This window comes from Rhyacophila brunnea, unplaced genomic scaffold, assembly GCF_057557595.1.
Source record: "Rhyacophila brunnea isolate RB1 unplaced genomic scaffold, BYU_Rbru_1.0 scaffold_21, whole genome shotgun sequence".
Taxonomy (NCBI): Eukaryota; Metazoa; Arthropoda; class Insecta; order Trichoptera; family Rhyacophilidae; genus Rhyacophila; species Rhyacophila brunnea.
In genome coordinates, this window is record NW_028232871.1 from 25,732,239 (window position 1) to 25,757,543 (window position 25,305).

Genomic DNA, 25,305 nt, shown 5'->3' on the forward strand with positions numbered 1-25,305 from the left:
AATAAGTAAGCAACATTAAAAACTATGTTTATTTGATTTTTGTTTTTATTTCAATTTTGTCATAAATACGTCTGAAAATTGTAGTAAAAGTAATAACTATGCATTAGACCCTAGAAATTTCATAACTTGTAGTTTTTCATTCATTATAAATTAGAATACATTTCCAAAATGTTCCAAGTTACATAATACTTTACTGACATTGAAGCAACTATTAAAAAATACAAAGCTATCAGAAACTGTAGTTAAAATTAATTACATCAAACTAATAATATGTATTGTTGACACGGAATCGATAGATGTTAAAAATTGTATATTTTAATAATGGTTTTTCTAAAACATTTATTAAGAATTAATTACTCATCCCCATATTTAATAATAAACATATAATAATAATTGATATACACTAAGTAAAATAAATGCCACTTGAATATGTATAAGCTTGCTGCCTAAAAATAATGATAAAAAAAAAATAATGACTATATTATTAAAAATACACCATTAATTAATGCTGACATAAATGTTAACTAATATTAATGTTAATTACTGTAAGACAATAATAATAATATTATTTAATATTACATATTATAATATATAGTATTAAGGTCATCTTGTGTGAATGGAAAGTAAAAAGAAATTAACGTTACGAAATATTTAGACAAACATCTTAATTAATTTATTAGTAATAATAATTGTAAATATATAATATTATATAACCAAAGTTCCACTATGAAATGGATATAATTTTATATAATTTTGATTACATAGAAAAAAATACGAATTTTGTCTTAGTTTTATCTTTACAAAGAATAATATTCAGTCTTAACTATCAAGAAATTATAAGAATCTTAATTTTTTTTTTGGTCTGTCTTGTTTTTCCATAAAATTCTTTTCTTTCGCAATACCTATTCATGAATTTATTTTATTGTCTACCAGAAATGCATAAGTGTAAACATAATCTGATGATAATACTTGTTTTTTGTAATAATTATATGATTTAATATTATTTGATATTATATTTTATATAACAGTGACGATAGGTGAGGTCGGTTGTTAAGATCCGACATAAATAGTGCACACTAAACTTTGTCAGTCATACTTATTTGTTTTCATTCATGCAGAGCACTAGTTAGTTTTTAAATTCCAATAAAACTCTGCCACAAACAATAATATTTTAGGTATGCTATGGGCGATCTGACAAAAACAGTGCAAACTTAAACCCACGTTAATTTCTTTTAGTAGAATTTAGAATACGTGTTACAGATGATGGTGTTTGTTAATTTTTTTTTAAATTCTTAAAGCCCTGCCTAAAACAAAACCATAATAGATAATATATTCATTTTATCTATAAAATATTTTTTAATTATTATCTATTATGGCTTGGTTACGTAGGGTTTATTTGAATTTTACCAGCAATATTTGCAATTTGTATTCTTAGTTCAATGAAAACAAATACGTACAATTAACAAAGTTTAGTGTGCACTATTTATTGTGGGATCTTGACAGTCTACCTCCACCCTTTGCCACTGATTTATGATTGTAATAATATATAAAATCACGATTTTTGTTTCAAGAGGATTATAATATTGTATATAAGTAGCTTGACAGACAAAAAGTAAGTATATATATATATATTTGATTACAGGGAAGAAAGCACTTTATTTCTATTAACAATTAATATTTCCTTTTACAATGATAATAGTTAATTGGATAAAGTAAGCTGGGGAGAAGACCATAATGGTGGTATAGTAAGTCCAGAATGAGATGAATACCGGAATTGGCAATAAAGAGTTTTAAATTAATTGTCCATTCATGGATGGTTATAAATTACAGAAAGAGAGATAAAACTTTTGGACTGGTAATAATTTGGTATTATTCTGGATGACTAATTTGACGGCTACAATCAAATATGAAGAAACACGCAGCCGTATTGGTGACAATAATACAATGCGAAATTGAATGCAAAAAAGATTTCTACACAGTACGACAGTGTCAGAAAATACCACAGTATCAGTACCAACGATAATAATAACATTAGAAAATTCTTTGATGAAGTTAAAATATATTTTTCCAATAAAAATACTTGAAAGAGAATTTCTTTATATTTTTTTGAATTTTGTGCATTTGATTATTACAGTGAAAGATGCTGACGAGAGAATGATTGTGTTCGACAATGTTGCCAACACTAATAATAATTAAAATTGCTATAAAAACTGTATTACAAAATGTAATCTGGCAAACACTATACCACCTTACTTACAGCGTTTTCACGAGAAGAATTCATATATAATTTTGACTTATTTAACACAACATCGAAAAATCATAAGAGTTAATATTTATTATTTGGTCTTTCCCCTTCCGACGATAAACCTTCAGTCGCCGCAAGCGATAAAATTAATCTAACATTCATGAATGTAAATTATATTTTATATTGTTCTCCGATGATTTGAGAAAATTTCCATACACTTCGAAAGGATTATACTACCTACACCACAACTTATATTTAATTCATCCATAAACGGATTATTAAAACAAATGAGATTCAAAATACGTTTATATTTTTTAATTTAGTTGATACTAAGAACAATAAAGCGTTAACTGTCATTGAAGGTATCCTTTAAAAAAGGGTCTAACTATAATGACACCAGTGTATTAAAATTGATTTATTATTATGTTGAACGCATCTATATTTATAGCATTTAATGTAAGTCGGATAACGTGAAATAGGAGCCTGTATATGTTTTGACAGGTTCAAAATACCTATACCTAGTGGAAAACCAAAATTTTATTATAGTAGTGGTGGAAGTTTTAAAGGAACCAAGTGTCAATTTTTTTGAAATGTATATTTTGATGTAGATAGAAGCTTCACAATTCTACTTATACAAGTAACCCTCGATTTTGTTATTTCAAAATCGATTTTTGATAATATTTCTTGTCCTGGACTTGTTTTGACATGTACCACGTGCCAGAAATTGTAATTGTTAAAATTATGCGCCTACAATCTGTCTTCCTCACTCAAAATAATGAAGTTACGAATGACAGTGAAATAAATGAAAGCCGAAAGACAAAACATTGAAAACTAGATTTGTTTTTGCAACACAAATTATTTTGGTAATGACTACTTTTTTTAAAAATCCCTCATTGATCACAAAATTTTGCTTATTGAGATATAGGTAAATATATTTTATAATTTCACCCGAACATTTATTTTTTGACATATATTTCTTTGTAATTATGCCACACTTTCTACATTGTTTGGTCTCAAAAGACAGCTAACATGCAATAGGGGTCTATATATTTATACAGCTCCAAAATGGTGTAGAGTCAAGTTACTATTTATGCTCAAAACTACATTGAAAGCATTAAACCCATGGCTATTATATGAAATAAAATAATAAATGATTGAATTTCATAACATTTTTCGAGTTCATAATTTACTAATAGACATCTTTCTATAGGATACTTTCAATTTAGATTTAAATATTGCAATGTTGAAATATAAATATGGCATATGTAAAATATTTTCGATATAAGCAAAACAATGTCATGGCACATTGGAAATTTTCTCAATACAATTTGCACAATAATATATGGATTAATTAATTAATAGAGTAGGTCGTATTATATTTGGCACAGGAAATAAACGTCTTGTGCACGCATTTTGTAACTATATTCATACTGTAAATGTTTTTTATCCGCTTTGATCGCTTCAGTTACGAGGTTAAGTAAGCTTAAACAATGTCGGCTACGATCCATTGAACGGCGGAATTCACACTGCGGAGTTCTTGCCGATGATGTCACCGGTTTTGGCGTGGACTCTTCTGCCGTCGAATTCCACCGAGGTGTTGCGCATCATCGAGTTGTCGATCATGGTTCTGTCGTTGCAGTCCTTCAGGGGCTCCTTCTCGTCTCTGCCGGGAGCAATCAAAACTTTCATCAGTTATATAATCGGTTTAATGATATTAAGCGTTACCATGCTTTTATTATTGAATGTAGCAAAACAGCAAACAAAAATTGTCAATCAAATGTCTTTTTAAGCACAAACACACAATACTTACAACAATTATTTTGATGAAGTAACAGTTATAAAAGAAGCTCGGGATCTCTAAAAGTCGTGTGGTAGTATTATTAAATATTGTCGCTTATTAAGTTTACATTCTTATTGAAAAATATTAAGACTAGAAAGAGAATGAGGGAATAAAAGAAAAGAATATTCCTACACCTATTTAAAATAGAACATATTTACAGCATTTAAAAACTCCATAAAATTCTGATAAAATTAATAGTCTAAATGTTTTTACAGAGACTTCCTAGATTATATTTGTAAACATATGTTTTAAGTATGCTAGAATCATAGACATAACATGCTACACAAGCTAAGAAGACGTAAATATAGGAAACTTACATTGTTTCAAAGATATTCAGTTGAGCCCTTTTCCAGAAAAAGAGCGTTATCATGATAAGGTTTTCAGTAACATAAATAGTGCAGTCAGATAGACTTTTATTTGTCGTCATTGAGCTAAGAACACGAATATAAAATGGTGGTGTTTAGTTTTTAAAATTCAATTAAGCCTTGTCTAAACCAAACCATCATAGTGGAGGTAGGCTGTGGAGATCCGACAAAAATAGTGAACACTTTGTCAGTCATATTTAATTGTTTTTTATTGATTAAAGAGTACAAACTGCGGATGGTGTTGGTTACTTTTTTAAAAATCGTGTTAAATTCATTACATTCATGCCTAAACCATAATAGATAAAAACTATTCTTCTATCTATAAAATATATAAAATTATATTATGATTTAATGGCATAATTTTAGATATTCTATAGATAGATGAATATTTTTTGACTATTATCTATTATAGCTTGATTTACACAGGGTTTAATTGAATTTAAAAAAATAACCAACACCATCTGCAATAATTATTTCTAGTCTTATTTCAATGAAAACAAATATGTATGAGTGACAAAATTTAGTGTGCACTATTTATGTCAGATCTTAACAGCCTGCCTTCATACTTCGCCACTGGTGACTTTAGATTAGCTAAAATTCATTATTTCATCTCAATAATAGATGACAGTGGAAGTTTAAAAATGGTGACACGTATTACACGCGCATTACATGATTTGCACTATCAATTTCAAGATAACGCAACTTTTACGAGGACGTGGTTAGTAGTTTTCTATCTCCAATGTTTCTATAAACTAAGTTAAGGTAATGGAAAGAAATGCTACTAAAATGGATTGAAATAATTTTATAGAGATTGTCTATTAAGACAAAAATAATTATAGTGTTGAAAATGACACAAGATAATGTTCATTTCTTATTGTATTCTGGTATCTACAGGATTAAGAAATAACATATTACTGTTTACTAAGTGAAATGAATATCATTTAATTCGTAATGAAAACAGATAAAGCACTCTTTTTAACAGGCAGGTCTAAAATATATGAAAAAGCAAGCCATTAGTTCATTCATAGAACAAATGCATTGAGAACACATTAAAATTTGAAAAATCATGCCTAAACACACAAAAAACTGAAAAATCTCAAGTACAGTATAAAACAAATTATGAACATCGACAGTAAAAATATTGTGTTAATAGAATAAATGCATTTGAAAAAGAAAATGGATATCGAGATATTGTGTTAGTTTCTTACATTGGCGTGGTGGGTACATAACTATTGGATGAGGTGGCGTGACACGTTGGAGGAAGCATAAAAGGGGAAGAGACAATAAAATACCAAATGAGTTTTAACATTGCAGATTGTACAGAAGAAATGTGTTATTAACGATTGAAGGTTATTGGGATTAATATACTTTGCTGGTTCATAATATACGGATAATCCACTCGTAATTCAAAATTTATTGTAATTCGAATTTTCAATAATTTTTAAATGCATCATACAATATGCAATTCGAATTTCGACATTTGTTTTTTATTCAATAAAATTGAATTTATTTTTAGTAAATAAAACCGAAATCTACCATCACTGTCCATTGTTTTACATTATTATAATTTTTGTATTACTAAATCAAACATTTTTTTAAATTTCTTATTTGCATGCACTGATCTAATTGATAGGGTTTTACTATATAAACAACTATCAAATTATAAACTTGATATAATTATTATCTGTTGCCTTGCATTTATTAAGAGAATAAATAGTATAGTGAAATGATCATTACGATCTTTACATGAAGAATAAAAAGTAAGGTTTCTTTTCTCTGATAATTATAAAGATTGTTGGAAATATGTGAATTAAATCATAATACTAAAAAATTTATTTCTGTTTGAACACCAAAGTTAAATTTTCAAATTCACAGATAGCTTGTCTAAAATTAAATAATCAAATAAGTTAATTTTTTGAAGGTTTAAAATACTGCCAAGAGAGTCCTGAAAAATTAAAATATCTTCGGGTAATAAACAAGGTTTCAATAATTGGCTTTACCTACTTAAATCATAGGCATGGTTATAAAAACTATGTTTTTTGTAGTCAAAATCATATGTGCAAAACCAATATATCATTAAAAAAAAATCAGAAGGCAAAACTAAAAGTCAAAAGCATGCTAAAAAGTAAAAACCATTCGCTGAATCTAACAGAGCAGTCTTCAAAGTATTACAGGCGTGCTTATACTTATGAATGATCGAAACGTATCAAAACACTGTCAATGGCATTTAAAAAATAACAAAATCTATAAATAATTTTCAATAAATATATGACATTCCGTTATTAATTTTACAGTTAATAAAATACCATTGATATGAAGTGTTTTAATATTCAATGAATGATCCGTTATTTCATGTGGCTTTCACAAAATCATTTTGTTTATTAACTAATATAACTTCAAAAATAAACAATTTAAAAAATTCTTGTAGGCATAAACGATTTCAAAGGGAGTTTTAAAAATTACGTCAAATTATGCACTACGAATGACTTATAATATTGGTTATCTAGGCAAGTCGAATGACTGAAGCGTAAATCAATCAAATTTTAGAAATTAGTATGTGCGTACAGAAGTTGAACCTTCACTGCTATTTTTTTTCCCGGTTCAGCGTCATTAAATGCGTACTGTTTGATGGCCGAGCGGCTTAAAATATCGTGGGTCCCAGGTTCAAATCCTGGGTCTGGCAAATAGACATATTGTTTTTCAATGTGTGTTTGGCTAACATCCATTTCTTGTAAAAAAATCTGTTTATATAAACCTCTACTCTGTGGAGGCCCATGTGATCTTCTTAGGATCGGACTAGGGTCATACGTAGCTTAAACCCATTCATAATTGGCTTCGTTTGTTTCTTTAGCTTGCGGAATGAAACCACATTTGTTTAATTAAATTAAATTAAAACAAAAAATTAACAAAAACAAATTAAACAAATAACAAATGATTTCAAGCAGATTTTAAAATAACATATAAAATATTTATATAATTTTAAATAAAATTGACGTAGCAAATTAAAAGTATGTCAATTTTTGCATAGCATTTCTAGTATATAAAATGAATATGCCGATACAAAATGTTAATGTAAGAGACAGCGAATGATTTTGGTGAAAGATAACATAAAACAGCAGCCATTTTGTGATTTTGTTAGTCTTACGTTGGCGTGGTGGCGAGCTTGACGGGGGGTGGCAGGGGGGCGGGCGAGGGGGGCGCCACTGGCTCCTTATTACTGCAATAAGGGAGCGGGAAGCGCCAACCGTATAGACTGAGACAAATATTTTACATTTACAAGTCATTCACGCACCCCAGATTTATTTGATGTAGCTAATTGGTACACAGTATGTATTAGTATTCAATAATAAGACAATAACGGAGGGTTTCGTAAAATTTTATATGTTTTACTATAAATCATTGAAAGTATTAAAAACATGGATATGACGGATCGATTTCATACACTTTCTGGCAAGCATGTACGTCTAAACTCAGCGATAAATTTTCTACTGTTTCAAGAATGGCATATTTTGGGGCAAAAGCAATTTTAGGCCATTAAAACGTTGAGACAACTGTAATTTTGGGGGGAATTATAATTATGAGACAAATGTTACATATCGCTTAACCTCAATTATTGAAGGGTATTGGGAGAAAATAATGATGGTCACATTTGTTTTTGTTTTGAGTTAAGTATGCAATGTGTTAGCCAAATATGTATATTTTCATTGTGCATTAACAGACTTATTGAAAACCATAAGAGTTCCAAGTAAATGTTGATATAAAAATTACTAGTATGGGAGAAAACAATAATTATTAATGTCCAAGCCAGTATGGGAGAGAACAGTGTATGTCCATCAATGCATGTTCTTCTCAACACTTTTTTATTTTTATCTCACACACTTACAAATGATATCTGTTAGAATTTGTAATAAAATATTACAATCTATAGTTAATATACAAGAGAAAGTAAGGCACTATTTTATCAACGCATTTTGTGGCAACTATAATATAATATTATGTAGTAAGATTTGCTTATATAAGAGAAATAATTGGTTTTATGCCTTCTATGTTATGACTATTTTCTTTTTTTTTGCTTTCTAGGTAAGTCCCAGACAGTTTGTCCTGAATACTTCCTGTGAGAAATGTGTATAAACTTGATATTTCGCTGTTATATGGAGCATGATATTGTGCCTGCCAGAAAGTTTCTAAATATCCAACCGAATAGTTACACGTCATGTACCTACACACACTGCACGGTTTTGATGTCACTGCTATATCAAGTAATGCAGTTTACCTCTATAATGAAATAATGCTTTTAAAACAATTCCCGTTGAAGAGTTAACTGCTTTACCGAAGGAAAAAGGATAGGATTGTAAACATATGGAATAAGTGATTTTGTATGACAGCTCTGGTATTTGTATAACTAAAACCTATATAAACCACTATTATAAACTAAAAACAAATAGAAAAACATGTAGAAGAAATCGACATCAATAAGAAGTGCCTAAATTATTGACATAATTCATGAAAAATGACAAAATGTAAAAAAAACGATGGTGTGCTAAAATCTAACCATCAAACATTCTATATTGAAATCTAACGATTACATGCTACGTATAGAGTTTTAAAATGTTAAAAAACACATTGAATTTGTGGGAAGAAATGCGGAGAAAATGGTTATTATAACAGAATGATAAGCCATTTAATAATGGTGACTGTTAAAAATACGTAACATGACACATTGCTTTAATAATATGGGTACAAAAAATTGAATTTAGAAGTGAAGAAAAAAATATTTCAAATGTGGAAAATTGTAATATAAAAACAATTGAATATAACAAAATTATTGCTATTCAATGAATGATATGGCAATATTAAATAATATTTATTTACTTTTAATGGTAGGTACATACAACTAAAACTGATTAATTGAATACATAATAAAATACTTGTTACGCAATATATTGTAGCATATATTTCTATTTCTGTAATATTTTAATTATTATTTATTTGGAAAGGTTTCTAGCAGAACCATAGACCCAAAAAAGCATGAACACTACAATAATATTCAGTAGCTTTTAATATTTATATGGCTAGAAAAAAAATAGGGGCTGGAAGGATCTATAGACTATAGAAAAATTAGTGAGTTATACAATGTTTACAATATTTTACAGTAGTTACTTGGTAGAACGGCAATAATAATAAGGAATAATATACATATTATTTATTGTTAGGATTGATACACTATCTGAAACTGTGGTTATAGCTGTTACAGAAATATTTGTAATAAGCTACACATAGCTAGTACCTACATTATCAATAATTGAACTAGCATTTACGTAGCAGAATGCCGTTATAATTTATCAAATTTTGAAACAAAGTATTTGTTAATTCTACGAGATTTTATATAAAGTAAAAATAAATAAATAATTATACTATTTCCATACGTAAGAGGTGTGCGGAGGCATTGCATTAAAAAAATGCTTCTTATACATGAGAGGTTGGAAAATAAAATGGCAATTTCCATTTTTGTTAAATGTTGGGTTGGCATGTTATTTTATGAAAACAATATTTTTTAATATTGTTTGTATATCTACTATGTAATAATATATAACATTTTATAAACCTTGTTTTAGAAATTAATCCTACAAGTTGGCCGCGCGGCTTAAGCGTCGGCCTATAGAGTCGTCGATCCCAGGTTCGAATCCTTGGTCTGACAAGTACACATATTGTTTTTCAATTTGTGTATGAGTCAGAATATGGACCTGATAGGTTGAGCAAGTGGCTGACATCCATTTCTCGTAAAAACAAAATCCGTTAATACAAACCATCACTCTGTGGAGGCCCATATGATCCTATTAGGATCGAACATGGTCGAAGAAGAAGAGAGAAATTAGAAAGTTTTATTGACTTTCCAACATTTTTCAAAAATGGAAACTGCAGTTTTTGTTTCTAGAGATGTCATATTTCAATAGTTTTACTTTTAATTATGCTTAAAAGGTTCTGATGATGGCTACAGAATTAACGAAAACTTTGTTTCAAAAGATTAAAAATATGTACATTATTCCTAACTATTCGTGAAAAACAACAAAAGAGAGGTAGTGATAATGATAATAAAATTTGAACTGACCTTCCCAACTTAGCTTCGTCTTCCTCGTGCTGTTTGGATTTCCTGTGACACAGCGTCGCTATGACTCCCTGTCTCCGGCAGCAGCAAAGCAGAAGGTCTACCACAATTAGCATGATTAGGACTCCGGCGATTACTATGCCAATGATGGCGGCGCTGGAGAGAGCTGGGCCATCGTGCCGCGGTACCATCGAATCCAGCCCTTGAAAAACACACAGTGTCAGTTGGATCGCAAAATAACAAACGTATCAAGGTTAATAATATTTTTGTGAAAATGTACAGTTTAAATGTGGCATAAAAAATAATTTGATTCATGACAATTTCGAAAACTTTCATAAAGCCATTAATTTACAATTAATTGAAGAAAGGTTTTTAAAAAATAATCAATAAGAAACATAACACCTAATGTAAAATCACAGAAAATCCAATGAATTATTTTATCAATAATAAATTGTTCTGTAATCAAAAATATTTTCTGCAGATAAATTACAATAAAAAATAATGTCTGAACAATCAATCTCTTACAAAAAGAAAGTACTATTAGGTATGTTCTAAATTTATTATTATTACGATTGTAATTTTTGATTATTTCATAATGAAAAGTAATGATATGAAAATAAGTTGTAAATTTAATATGCCAATTATTATTGAGATCAGTTATAAAGCTGTGTTAGTCATGATTATGAGAATTAATTAATGCTTGTGAAACTTTTGTGCCATTAATAAGGTGCATTCAAAATTAATAACAGTTTATTGCACTTTTGATTAATTTATGATTTATTTTTGAATTTGGAAAAGATAGTAATTAAAAATAAATAAATTATAGCCCTACCATCACCTTTCCTCATTTATTATAAAAATAAAATTAATATAATACAAAGAGAATGAGAACAAAAAAAATACATTATACATTAATTAATTAACATGTACTTTCATTAGTGAATGATAATAATTAATAAGTAAATAAACTTGGGTTTATTCATTTGGATGATTAACGCTCACGATGAAAGCTCATTAACGAAAGCTTCCGTAGTTAATACAGAAAGTTATAGAATCGAATTTAATAAATTGTGGTCAGTATAATTTGTAATCATTCTCTTTGCAAGTATAATCAATGTTTTATCAAGTATATATGACGCTGAAGTATGCAGTACTATCATAGTAAAGTGATAAGATCAGTTCAAAGAGGGATGATATCGATAAGAAGATATTAGCATATTATTTATTAACTGATTTGCATCTGATTCTTAAAGGTACACCATGTGAAGATTTGTTATTTATTTATTTTAATTAATAATGTGTATGGGTTCGAGAAATGTGAATTGAGTGAGGTACATAAATAACATATTGTGTGCTATATAGTATTCACTACATTATTGTCGAGCCCTTTTTTTGGTGCGTCAAATACATCTGGTGGTGGAATCAATACAAATATACTATTATTAAATTTTGTTATGATGACACGTTTGATAAAGCATTAATTATTATTGCGCAATGACAAGAAAAAGGGAGACAAGTCAAAAAAAACAACAGTTCTTTTTTTCTGAGAAATACAGATGAATAAATAATGTATAATTCCTTCGCCTTCTGCTCTATGTTGTTCTAACTAATAAATTGGTATCAGAAAATGCTATTTTTTTCAATATATTAACATTTAAATAAGGAATCGTTGAATAAATAAATATTTTAAATAAAAATGCAAGATTGATTCAATAAATAATAATTTTACCATGAATGACATCGACTGTCCCTATGTAAACTCCGACTTCTACAAAAAAGCAATTTTACTGGAGAGCTATTTGAAGTAGGAATTCTTAAAATGTTTTTATTACTAGCCACATGAAATTCAGTGAGTATTATAGATACTATTTACGCATTATTACGTTCTTTCTAAATTATATACTTTTGGCAGAATCAAACATTCATTAATAAGACAACTACCACATGTCTCACTTTACGTGGGAAGAAGTCATACCGATTATTAGCAACTTTAATTATTACTATTGAAATCATCATAATTCAAACTGTTTAGAGGAATATAATATCCAAAATAATACGCTTGTATCTCTAACGTTCGCTAACTGCTACCAGTACGGAGTACATAAAGACAACTGGTAGTTATCTGTTGATGCGACTGTCTGGTGCCCAAAGTAAAGATGGACATATTAACATATCCAAATTTACACACCACACAAAGATTAAGGTAGTATTTTTTTGAAATACGCCATTTCTATTGGCATTTTCCAGTGGTTAAGCTACAACATACAGAAATAGCCGTAAATTGACAAACAATAAATGAAGTAGGGAGCAAGAACATGTTAACGCGCGTGTTTGAACATATACCTAACCGAAAAAAAATCATTTTTTTGAAAACAGTACATGTTCAAACACGCGCATTAACATGATCATACTCCCCATTTATCGTTTGCCAATTTATGGCTACGGCCGTATGTTGTAGCTTAATCACTGGGAAATGCCAATAAAAATGGCGTATTTCAAAAACATACTACCTTATTCTTGGTCAATAATTATTATAAAACAATCATTATTCGTAGGATGTTTATAACGTTTAAATGGTCAAAGACATAGCTTATAATCAGTATCTTTAGAATTATCTTCAAATGTGTTAATTGTGCCCATTTTTTGAATAATAAAATGCCTAATTCTTGTCAAATTTGGGATCACAGAGATTATAAAATATAATTTTTTATCGTAAATATTTCACTATATAATGTTAACATTAATTTTACTAATGGTTTTCAAAATGCGTTCAAAAATTAATAAATCCAAAAAATCTTAACACCACTGCACATGGATGTACTGAAATATGACTATATTCTAAAACATTATATCGAGAGGTTTAAAAGAATACTATTTTATGTAATAAAAATACTTTATGCAGTCATCAAAATGAATAAATATAAAGGATAATAAGGCTTCAAAATTATATAAATAGATTATCTACAACGTTTAAGGAATGTACAGGATTATGTTCTGAAAATACCATAAAATCTCCATTTTGACCTACGTAGCGCACGTGGGCCTGTAAGTGTTTTGGCAGAAAAGTGTAAAAAATGCATTTTTGGTAATGTTCCGAGTTTACATAGGGACCGTCGATATGTACGAATCGATTGCAAGATGAAAAATTCAATCCTGACAGTTTTAGTAGGTACAAACTAATCTCAAGATTCATACTGTAAATTGGGCCGGTAGCGGGTATAGTTTTGACTTATTATACTATTTCTTAATTAAAAACAGAGATACCAGTGTTTACGTGTTTTTTTGACATGCCTCCTTTTCCTTTTGACGCAACAGAAATTTACATCGATTTAGATAATACAATGCTAAGTGAAAAACCATGTAACCGTAAAGAAATACATTTCACTAATGTCGAGTGTGAAAAATCTAAAAAGTGACCATGCTGAAAAATAATAGATAAAGGGGACCACTATGCCTGGAAAACAGTGTAGCAGAGAAAAACACCATAATGTTAAAGAGATAGTATGCCATGACAGGAATATAAAATACGTATCGAATAGTTACATTGTAATATTGTATGATAAAAAAAATGTGTAACACCAACGTGCATGTCTAAATATTATGAGGCGTTTCATATCAAAGACAAAAATATCCCATATATGTATGGGATAGTTCCGTCTTTGATTCCAAACGACACATATAATCGCTCATCATTCACATTCAAAATATTGCAAGATTTAATCAGTGAGTAGCATACAATTTAACCATAATAAATTATGAAATGAATGAAGGAAATTAAATAATAATTTGTATTAAAAGAAAATAAATTCATACATTGATTAATAATCCATAATATAGAGAACAAATAAAGCAACACCTTCAAGTGATTTTTTTATGTATTTATATTGCTTAGAACCTACATATTCCGTAAATATTTAAATAATTCTATTCCATGTCAAATTGGTTTTCACAAACACCTAAATAAGACAAGTCATGAAATATAACTGAGGAGCATTCTTGGCATGCTGTGTACTCTAAAAATAATATTAAAACCGCTAATTTTCTATAATAAAACACATTCAAAGGGAAATAATAAACATCTAAGTTTTAGTAGAAATTGTTAACATACGTTAATAAATATATTTGTTATGTTAAATTTGGTTAATATAGACAGGCCCTGCGATTCGATTAAAAGCGTAAAGATTTATTCTAATACAGTTATGAATATGTTGTTAATTTTCATTTAATTTATGAGTTATTAATTATTAAGCAACATTTACTAGATTGCATGACATGCTAAAGGTTAAATTAAATGATTTTTAATACTTTCAAACATATTATATATTACCTTTTTATTGACGTTTGGACATTTTAATAAGGGGGGGGTGTTGATTCTTGCAGTTAGTGGACACACAAGTTGTAGTTTTTTTCAAGATAGTTAGGTGTAAAATTATCTTTAAACATACTATAATCATCAAAAATATTGCAAATTACAATTTAATATTGCCATTTTTTGTGTTGACATATAATATTATATCCAACTCATACAAATAAATTACACAAAACTTTCACAGCCATTTGTGATCGATTTTGTATTTGGCTCGTGTATACATCCTTCTTCCTTCTTCAACGTTTCAGGCTTATTGAAAATGTCATTCTCAAGAAATGATGTAGTAAAGTGTATTGTTAGGTGTACGAATTACATATTACTGTTCATTACACTGTTTAATTAAATATGTTTGTTGAAAAATGTTAGAGTGAGCCGATGGCAATATCTTCTGTCGATTACAACCAAAGGAAGAGGAAGTACACTAGTGACAGTCCAAATACAAAGAATGACACACAAATGAACTTCTGTTTATTTAAACAAACAAAATAAATTAACACTAAAGTACCTATATTTAGTAATGAAACCTTCCTAATTAAGACATGAAATATAATAATAAATTAAAATTAAATTATTGTTTGACAAAGCGGATAATTTAATGGTTGTGTGCACATAGCATTAGAAAACCACAATTTGACTTCACCCCATGTGAATCACATTTTGAGGTTGTATCAACTACACAATTTTGCTGAAAATGAAAGCTCTGGAAACAAACACGGCAGTTTCCATTCTGGGAAAATGTTGGCAAACCAATCAAAATAATATTATTTCATTTCACTGAATTTCACTTCAACTTCTGAAAAAAGTATTCTTAAATGTCAATTATTATTATAAGAATACAAATAACATTTTATAAGAATTTTCTTCAAAAAATACACCTATTATAAGAATAAAACATTTTTATTGGTTTGCCAACATTTTTTCAGAATGGAATCCGCTGTTTTTGTTTCCAGAGCCTCCAAATATGTTGCAACTAGTATTATTCGACAAAACATGGAAGTTTAAGGGTTGTGTGCACATAGCATTATATTCGCCTCATGTGGACTGTATTTTAGGGTGGTATCAACTATATTGTCAATGAAATAGGTACCAGTAAATATGCTTAGAAAAAATAAAAGCCAAATAGAGTACATTGAAACAGGATTGCATTGTACAATCAACTGTAAATTGTGGCTTGTATGGGGTAGAAATTATACGAATATATGAAATTTAAATATATATATATAAACAACGAGATTTCAATAAAGCCAATCAAATTTTGTAGTGTCTAATAATAAAATATAAAAATTAAATTCTCCTATGAAAATAATATGTCTAAATTATTTTTGGAATTAGAAATAAAACTTGGGTAATTCAAATTTATTCCATCTTTTTATTCAATGCGCATTTCAATTGACTATTTACATTTGACATTGAAGTGAGAAAAATAAAAATAGTAGATAATGGATAGATATTATATTTCAAAATAATTTTAGATAACAATGTATATTATAATTATATCAACGATACAACTAAATTTAATATCAAAGCAAAGAACATTCTTCACTACCTACTATTTTGTACCAACATAAAATTGTGTAACATTTAAAAACCATTTTAAGGGTAAATATGGGTTTTTAAGTATAAAAATTTTGTAATCAAAATAAAGTTATTATTATATTGTATATACGCGAGACATTAAAAAAATAACATTGAATTTGAGGAATTATAAAATAAAGCTATCTAATATTAAGTAGATATTACATGGATGAATACGTAAATTGATTCATTCTAATGACGGGTGCACACTGGCAACATGTCGCCGGCAACCTCATTAAATTTTACGATAAGTATGATACGAGGTTGCCGGTGACATGTTGCCAGTGTGGACCCGGCATAATGTTTATGAATATCAGTTTAAGGACAAGGTATAAAATGAACTTGATTGCTGTTGAAAAAATCAAATAAAATAACCGTAGATACAATAAATATATATTTTTAAGTAATTACTTGTAAAGGACATTCAATTTTAATATTAAAGACAAACAGTTTTATAAAATCTTAAAGATATGATTACAACAGTGATACTATTATACGAGTCGTATAGAATCAAAAGAAGAAATATCCATCGTTCAATATTTGGATCTGTGAAACAAAAACGTTGTGTTTAATGGTTCATTGAGGTACTGAGAATTAAAATAAGTAACTGCTTCAGGTAAGTATTTTATATCCGTATTGAAGTATATTTCATAGATATGGTGTATAAAACGTCATTAGTATGTTTTGCCTCGACTCGTCCTCATTTGAAATTGAAGACATTATAAAACTTAGGTAAAGAAATATATTTAACTTTGATGTTGATTTACTCAAGTTTGTTACCAGTGCACTTGTATTAGTTTTATAATATTTTTCACATTTACAAAATAACCTTAACCTAAACATGCGTGCAGAAAGTTGAAAGATGGATAGTTCCATATTTGATTCGATTCAATTCATATGATCGATAAGAACATTAAAGTGATTCTTAATAATATTATATTGTATTCAAGTCGATACTAACCGATGTATGTAATACATAATACATTATATATCTATATAAAACACACTCAAGCGACATGATATTATAATTGTTGTATTAATTTGATTAATAGACAGTGGTCCATTACTAAATATATCAATGTAATAAACACTAAGTGACAATAATATTGAATAACGTGTTTTAATATTAATTTTATTATACGTTTTAACAAATAATTTTTTTTTAATGAAGTAACTCTATATTTACATTTGAATAAAATATATATATATAAAAAAAATATTATATTATACAGTGAGAAATAATTAATATCAATGCTTTCGAAGCGATTTTTTTTACTATGTTATTTATTTAAACTATTGATAAATCCTTAATTCGTTTACGTTTTCTAAACAGTGCAGTTTCGAGCGAATTTACTCACGATATATTAATAATTACATATATATAACAATTTAATGTATCTTAGTTAAAACATATGCCGATGACTTTAATGTATAAACGCCTATCTAACATGCTTATTGTCAATTTTTATTTATAATTGATACATTTATGTACTTTGAATACATTTGGTGGCATTTGTGTCGTAAATAGGCCATTGTAAAAAATAAATAAATTGGAGTCGATTAGCCGATAAAAATAAAATAATATGTTCCATATTATATCTGTCACAATATGAATGGTATATTTTCAATATCTGCCAACTACACATATCTGTCATAATAATATAAATGTTATATTTTCAATATCTGCTAACTGCACATTCAATCAATTTTGGCATATTTATAGCCAATGTATGAGCAAATAAGGTTTTCAATCAATTTCATGAAGAATAACATCAAAATATTACCAATTTTTTTTTCAATTGGCTCTACAATTCAGTGTGGATCTTGTCGACATCATGAAGAGGTTTCATAACATTTTATTTTACGAGAAACGTTAGCCACTTGCATAACTTATTAGATCAATTGGATTCAAACTATGACAAGAAACAATCGACCTCGACTTCAATTCAAGTGTATACATTACTATTCGGCTATCGTGGATGCCACATAATCAGTAATGAAATAGATAAATATGCCGAATTGTTGCTTACGTGTATAAACACACAATGTGGTAGATATTGGAAATATATTAAATATAACTCAGACATATTATATTTATTGATAGACTCATAGGCACTCAATATAAATTTGTATATTAAAGCAGAATATTCCATCAAATAAGAGAGAAAAACTCTTTACGTGGTATTACTAACATAAAACCACATATTATTTGAAAGAATTTTTAATGGTGGAGGTATTATATTATATTGACATATTGAATAATTGGGTACCTAGGCATAAATTTTGAAAAAAAAAACATTGTGCTCATTAGAATGTGAGCGAATTAGTATTTCTCATTTCTAGCCACCAATTACTAATGCTACTACACATGCACTATATTCAAAATAAACAGAGTCAAAAATATAAAGGCACTCCCCCAAATGATGCAATTTGAATTGTACAAACTTTCAAAGAGAATTTGTTAGGTGAGGACACTATGCATTCAAGTAGATTAAGCTGCACCAATTTAAATTCTACTTCATGAAAATACGTATGAATCAATGCATCATCAGCTGATGGCTGAATCAGAATAGAGTATATTATTGTAATACATATTTCCAACAAGCCAATACATTGACTGTTCCCTGTCTAAGTAGCTTAAAATTTCAGCCAATCATAGTTTGTTAATTGAGAGCATTTAGTTCATATAATTACATTTTACAACCGCAAAAACCACACAAATGGAATAGTACAAAACTTAAATCCATTAGAATTTAAATTCAAATTCCATCAAGTACCTTCAGTCGATAGTATTAATATTTTAACGTAATTATTAGACACAGATGATATAAAAAGATTTTAAGATATCATACTATTTTTACGACAGTTCCGTTTTGTTAAGGTCTAGAGATGACATGGCATCTTACTAAGCTTCAAGAGTCACGGCTTTTGAGCTTTGAGAATCGATGTCTCCGCAGAATCTTAGGGGTACATTGGTACGACCGCGTTACAAATATCCGAGTTCGTGAGCAGACACAACAGCCTTCGGTGATTGAAGTTATCACGAAGAGACGATTCACGTGGCTGGGACATGTATTCCGGATGCCGCCAAAGAGTGCGGCACTTCGTACCCTTGTGGCACAGCCTCAAGGGTTCCGTCGCCGTGGCCGGCCCTCCCTCACCCTGCAGCGATGCTACAAAAGCGACCTACGTGCTGCAGGTCTGACATGGCGGGAGGCACAGGAGTTGGCGATGGACCGAGGGAAGTGGCGCCAACTTGTGCTTGCCCTATGCCCCAATGTTGGGACGTGACAGGGTGAAAGAAGAAGAAGAAGAGATGATCAAGTAAGGAGTATCCACAAGGCGATGATCTATCGTGATAAAAGAAAAATAGCGGTTTATGTAGTCGCAAAAATGACTCAAATGGAATAGTACAAAACTTAAATCCATTAGACAAAATATTGAATTTTTTTTGACTGCCTGTTCCTTTAAACCCAAAAAACTACAGCACCAATATTGATGAAGCTGACACAACTTATTGGTACCAATGAAGTAAATTTTTAAGTAGACTTTTGGGATTCTCGGTCTTAGTTCAATTAATTAATAAATTAATAAATTATTCTTTGACACCTATATTATCGATTGTCGGTACTTATGTTTGACAAGATTGCTGCAGACCAAAACTGTCATGGAGAACATTTTTGCGTCTGAATAGTATCATCTAAAGTGACCTCCCGCTATACCTAAAGCACAGTATTAACCGTTGTGTGCTACCAGTGCTCACGTATGCATGTTAAACGTGGACCCTTTCTGTAAGAAAAATCCAAAAAGAGCGAGAAGCATAACGTAGTATGGAGAACCTTACGTTATGAATAACACAAAAATACCACAATAATATAAGCCAATATATAAGGAAGCTGACGGTATGCGATGTGATAGAGGGGACAAAGGGGCCATAAACGACCGCAGAGCTGCTATAAAACCCGCTGGATCGACGAAGTTACATTATAACACTGTATGGAAAGATGCATGCTGGGTATAAAGCGCATGTATCAAAAATAAATATAAATGACTAATAGCTCAAACAAATGACACCAATCCAATTTATTTGTAAAGACATTGAAGTAAAGATAGGCTGGCTAAATCGTTAAGCAGGTCATCGTTGGGAAAATCACATTTTACATTGGTGCTCAAGATATATTAAAATATGCAAACTGCGTCCAAGAGCCAGATAGATCGATGAGGTTATCAAGTACATGGCAACAATTGACAGAGGGTAAAGAAGAATGTTACAACGTAATGTATTTTTTATAACATTTTCCAAATAATAAAAGTAATTATGGTTAAGTACCTAAATATTAATGACAACTAAACGTATATATTTGAAATGTAAAAGCATTAATATGAAACAACTGAAAAACTAGTAAAAATATTGAAGGGAAAAGGTAATATAAGTACGTAACGTTTCTAGAATTTATCTGACATGAGAAAATAGATAAACTGATCGTCTTGGTAACGGAATAACAAATTCTATTATGGCAACTGAAATTATTTTTATATGGCCAGTTGGGGTTTTGGGGCCAGTTTTTAATTTAGCTTAAATATTTGAAATAACCAATAAACAAATTGAATATTGGTGTTATGTAGTTATTAAAAAAAATGTATTAATTTTATAAAGTATACCCGATATTTTAAAAGAATGTTAAGTACTATATTGTTAATAAATGGATTTGCGTACGTTCAATGTTGTATTTTTTTTTGTTAAAATTGCAATGCAATTGAACGAGAAAGAGAATATTTTCTATCATATTAGCAAGGATAAAAGATATGCAAAATTAGCCTTGTGCACATCTATTCCCTCAATAAACAAACGAACGAGTGCCGAGCGACGACAAGAGATTCTTGGAGAAGCCGTGTGGTGTCCATATGGAGGAGCAGGCTTGAGCAAAGAAGAAGAAGAAAGAAATGCAAGAACTTCCACCTCATGAAAAAATATTTTTTGAATAACACACGCAAAAGATTTAATATTAAAATAAAAGAATTTTATAGATCAAAAAATTCGATGTATCAATTACTGCTAAATAGTTTTGTAAAGGAAATTGAATTATGTTTCAACAATTAAAGTGCCTCAATAATCATTTTCCACTCTAATGTCATAAAATATAAAATACCCATTACCACCAAAAGCTACCAACAAAATTTATTTACAAACAAGTTATTTTTGTGTTAATTTGAATAATATGTAATAAGAAACAAATTGCAGTAACTATGTACCTATATATAATAAATTGGCTATTAATAATACAAAATTAGTAGTCGTAACATAAAGTGTAAAGAAGAATGACAGAATGTGGTCAAAATATTATTATAAATGCATAAACAAAAGAGTTGTTCATTTATTACTTCACAGATTTAATGTATTTTATAATTAATATAAAAAAACATCAATTTAAAAAAATTGTGTCTTTATAAGTTAAAATCGAATGGTGATTCAGTATACTCATATTATACTGATAAAAAGAAAAAAATCTATGTTTTCTATAGAAATATGTATTAGTATTATGCAGTGGCAAGGGCGGAGGGAGGTATGCTGTTAAGATACGACATAAACAAAGTGCACACTAAACTTTGTCAGACAAACGTATTTGTTTTCATTGAACTTAGACTACAATATTATGTAGATAGTGTTTGTAAGTTTTAAAAATTCAATTAAACCCTGCCTAATCAAAATCATAATAGATAAGAGTCAAAAAATATTCATTTACTTATAAAATATCGTCACCGTTTTAGCAAAACCATCTATGTGCACTTTCTCAAATTGTGCAGGAGAAGGATAAAACTGAATAAAAAAATAATGTTACATTTAAACATTAAAATTATGAAAAATGCTTTATTATAATCAGAAAATGGTCTAAGATTATTATTTTGTTTACAAAAATCTTTTATTTTTAATACAAAAATAATAAAAATACAGTTTGTGATGTCACATAAGTTGTTTTGACCGTTTTGTAAATACACATAGTTTAATTTATTCATCAAAATGTGAATAATAATAAACTCATGAAAAACTGTTACTTACATAAATAATAGTTGAAATATACATAGTGCGTTAGTGATAAATTGCAATATCATTTTATTAATTATTAATGCAATAGTGAGATGATATTATATTTATAAGTTCGTTTACTTTCTATTAGCAGGTTTAAATGTTAGGTTATCGTAGAAATAGTGGTGATTTTTCTCTATTACACTTTTTAATTCCTGAAGATGTATGTATTTCGACTGCGATATTGGCAATGATTCATTATATATATTACAAAGGCAGTCAAACGGTTGCACTGATAAAGTTGAGTTTGTAAAAGATTGTTCCATCTGGTAGATACTGTAACATTTTAATATCATATACAACAGGATCTCCGATTCGTTTTCCTGGTCTGATTGAACTTAATCCAGATTTAATCTTATCCATAATTCTTAAAAATTAAAAATCAATGACATTAATTTTATAAGGTTGTTTTGGTCTTGCTAGCCGCATACGTGCTATATAATCAGATGGTGAATATATTGGAGGCTTAAAATACTTTTCTTAGGTGGTTTGTGCACTATCGGCCTCTATCATGGTGTGGCCTTTTTCAAGAAAAAGCTGTTGAATCTCGATGTTTTTTCTCTCTAAAGATATAACTTAGAGCAGTAGCGAATAATTTATTTCGGTTTTGATATCCACACCCATCCGATATTAGAATTATTTCATTGTATTGTCCTGCTTTCGATGAGATGAGACAAATTCATTAGAAGATACATTATGAAGAATGTATATGGTGAAATTGTGTAGTTGCAGCTTTTGTTTATAATACATTTGTGCCTGTGTTTTGGATATAGCAACACACTTTGGAGATCCATTGTGATTACTAACCGTCCAGTAATACTTCTGGTACTCTCCTTCATTTCATTTTTGGTCTTCTTGCATCTTTTTTTTTTTTTTAATAATGTGGCTATTGTATTCCATTTCTGAAACATTCTTCATTTTATAACTACAGCAGATGGCAGTGATGGCACACTGATCTTTACGTGGTTGGTGGATACTGATTTTTTGATGGTAAATATACTGGAGTATATTCTGCTGCTTTATGACCATTTTCCAGAGACCATTTTTTATATTCATCATGCATTTGTATTTTGGATCGGAAACACGATTCCACATACACCCTGGAGGTATTTTCTCTGCAATAATGGCTGGGAACTTTGGAATTAGATCCAACCATAATGTAACATTTTTCCACAAATCTCTCCGTTTTGATTTTTGGTTGCACTACCAATTATTTATCTTCAGTCAGATTCTTATTACCTGTCATTGTTGCTTTCAATTGGCCACTGCCATCGAGACGTTTGTAGTTGTTTATACAACTTTTAAATTAATTCTCGCTTATACCCTATTGACCATGTAGGCATCTTCCAGAAATTATTGAATATTTCCTGTCTCTCTTTTTGGGAAAGCATCTTTCAAACCGTCGTGCAAGACCATAATGCATAGCATATAACATAGAAACAAACTATGTGTAGCCAGACTGTAAAAAAACATTACACTCTCGATATCGAAATACCATATATATGTTACTATAATATACACATAGTTGTTTTTGTGAACCGTGGTTTTTGAACCTTACACATAGCTGTTTTTTATTTTTTGAAATAACTTCGGAGCGAGTTTACCCAACACATAGATCATTTTACTGGCCTATAGAGAAAAAAATAAGGAATGAGTTGGTATTTAAAAGACATTTTTGATAAAAGTGACACATAGATGGTTTTGCTAAAACGGTGACGATATGTAAAATTATGTAATTAAAACGTACATAATTTTAGATATTTTATAGTTAAGAATATTTTTTATCGATTATGGTTTGGTTTAAGTACGGCTGAATTTGAAAAACCATCCAACACCATATTATTACGTATTCTTAATTCAACGAAAACAAATATGTATGACTGCAAAGTATTCGCTCATAGCATACCTAAACTTTACAGTTTGATTTAGGCAGTGTTTAATTGAATTTTAAGAACTAACCAGCACCATCTGCAAATTGTATTCTTAGCTCAATGAAAACAAATATGTATGACCGACAAAGTTTAATATGCACTATTTATGTTGAATCTACCTCCACCCCGCGCCCCTGTTATTATGTCATTGAATAAGTAATTATTGTAATATTGTGTTAAAGATATTTTCTTCTTGATGTCCTGTAAATCTGTCACTAGATGTCACTAGCAATTATTACACTCAAACTTAATCAGCAAAATTAAAAATAATTACATACTTAATACATTTTTATGCATGTCGATGATAATATAAATATGTACATATTTTTTATCAATATTAAATATTCAGAATTGTTTCATCAAATTTTTAAGTATTCCCTATAATTATCTTTAATACTTAGGAATACAGAGCTACTAATAATTGGGTTACGATTCGTTATTAAAATTATTCATAGCCAATGATGATTATTTAACATCGAAACGGTGAATTTTCCACACTTATTAATTACGACTAATCTATATTCGTAAACTTAAATATTGAAATGAAAAGTTTCGTAAAGAAATATTTAATTAACGACAACTTTTGACATTTGGTTGTCATTGTTGTGAAAGTCCAAAAATATTACCAAATCATTCATTTCAATAAAAGTTGCCACGGTTTAATATTCTGTATCATAATAATAATATTATATTTTACGAAATGACATTTATTTAATATAAACGTTGAAATACGTTGGATATTTTTTCGATAGAAATCTTATAACAATACTTAGAATTTATTTCAGGCTC

At 29.1% G+C, this 25,305-nt stretch overlaps 1 protein-coding gene across 1 annotated transcript in view; it reads right to left on the minus strand.

The window, feature by feature from the left end:
• Nucleotides 1-2,114: 2,114 nt before the first annotated feature.
• Nucleotides 2,115-25,305, minus strand: part of Fas2 (neural cell adhesion molecule fasciclin 2) — a 46,628-nt gene continuing 23,437 nt past the window's right edge. The window contains exons 14-16 of the mRNA XM_085949261.1: nucleotides 10,560-10,758; nucleotides 7,596-7,703; nucleotides 2,115-3,908 (exon numbers count right to left, since the gene is read on the minus strand). Coding sequence (XP_085805387.1) covers nucleotides 3,767-3,908; nucleotides 7,596-7,703; nucleotides 10,560-10,758 — 449 coding nt within the window. The 3' untranslated portion in view covers nucleotides 2,115-3,766. The remainder of the gene's footprint in view (nucleotides 3,909-7,595; nucleotides 7,704-10,559; nucleotides 10,759-25,305) is intronic.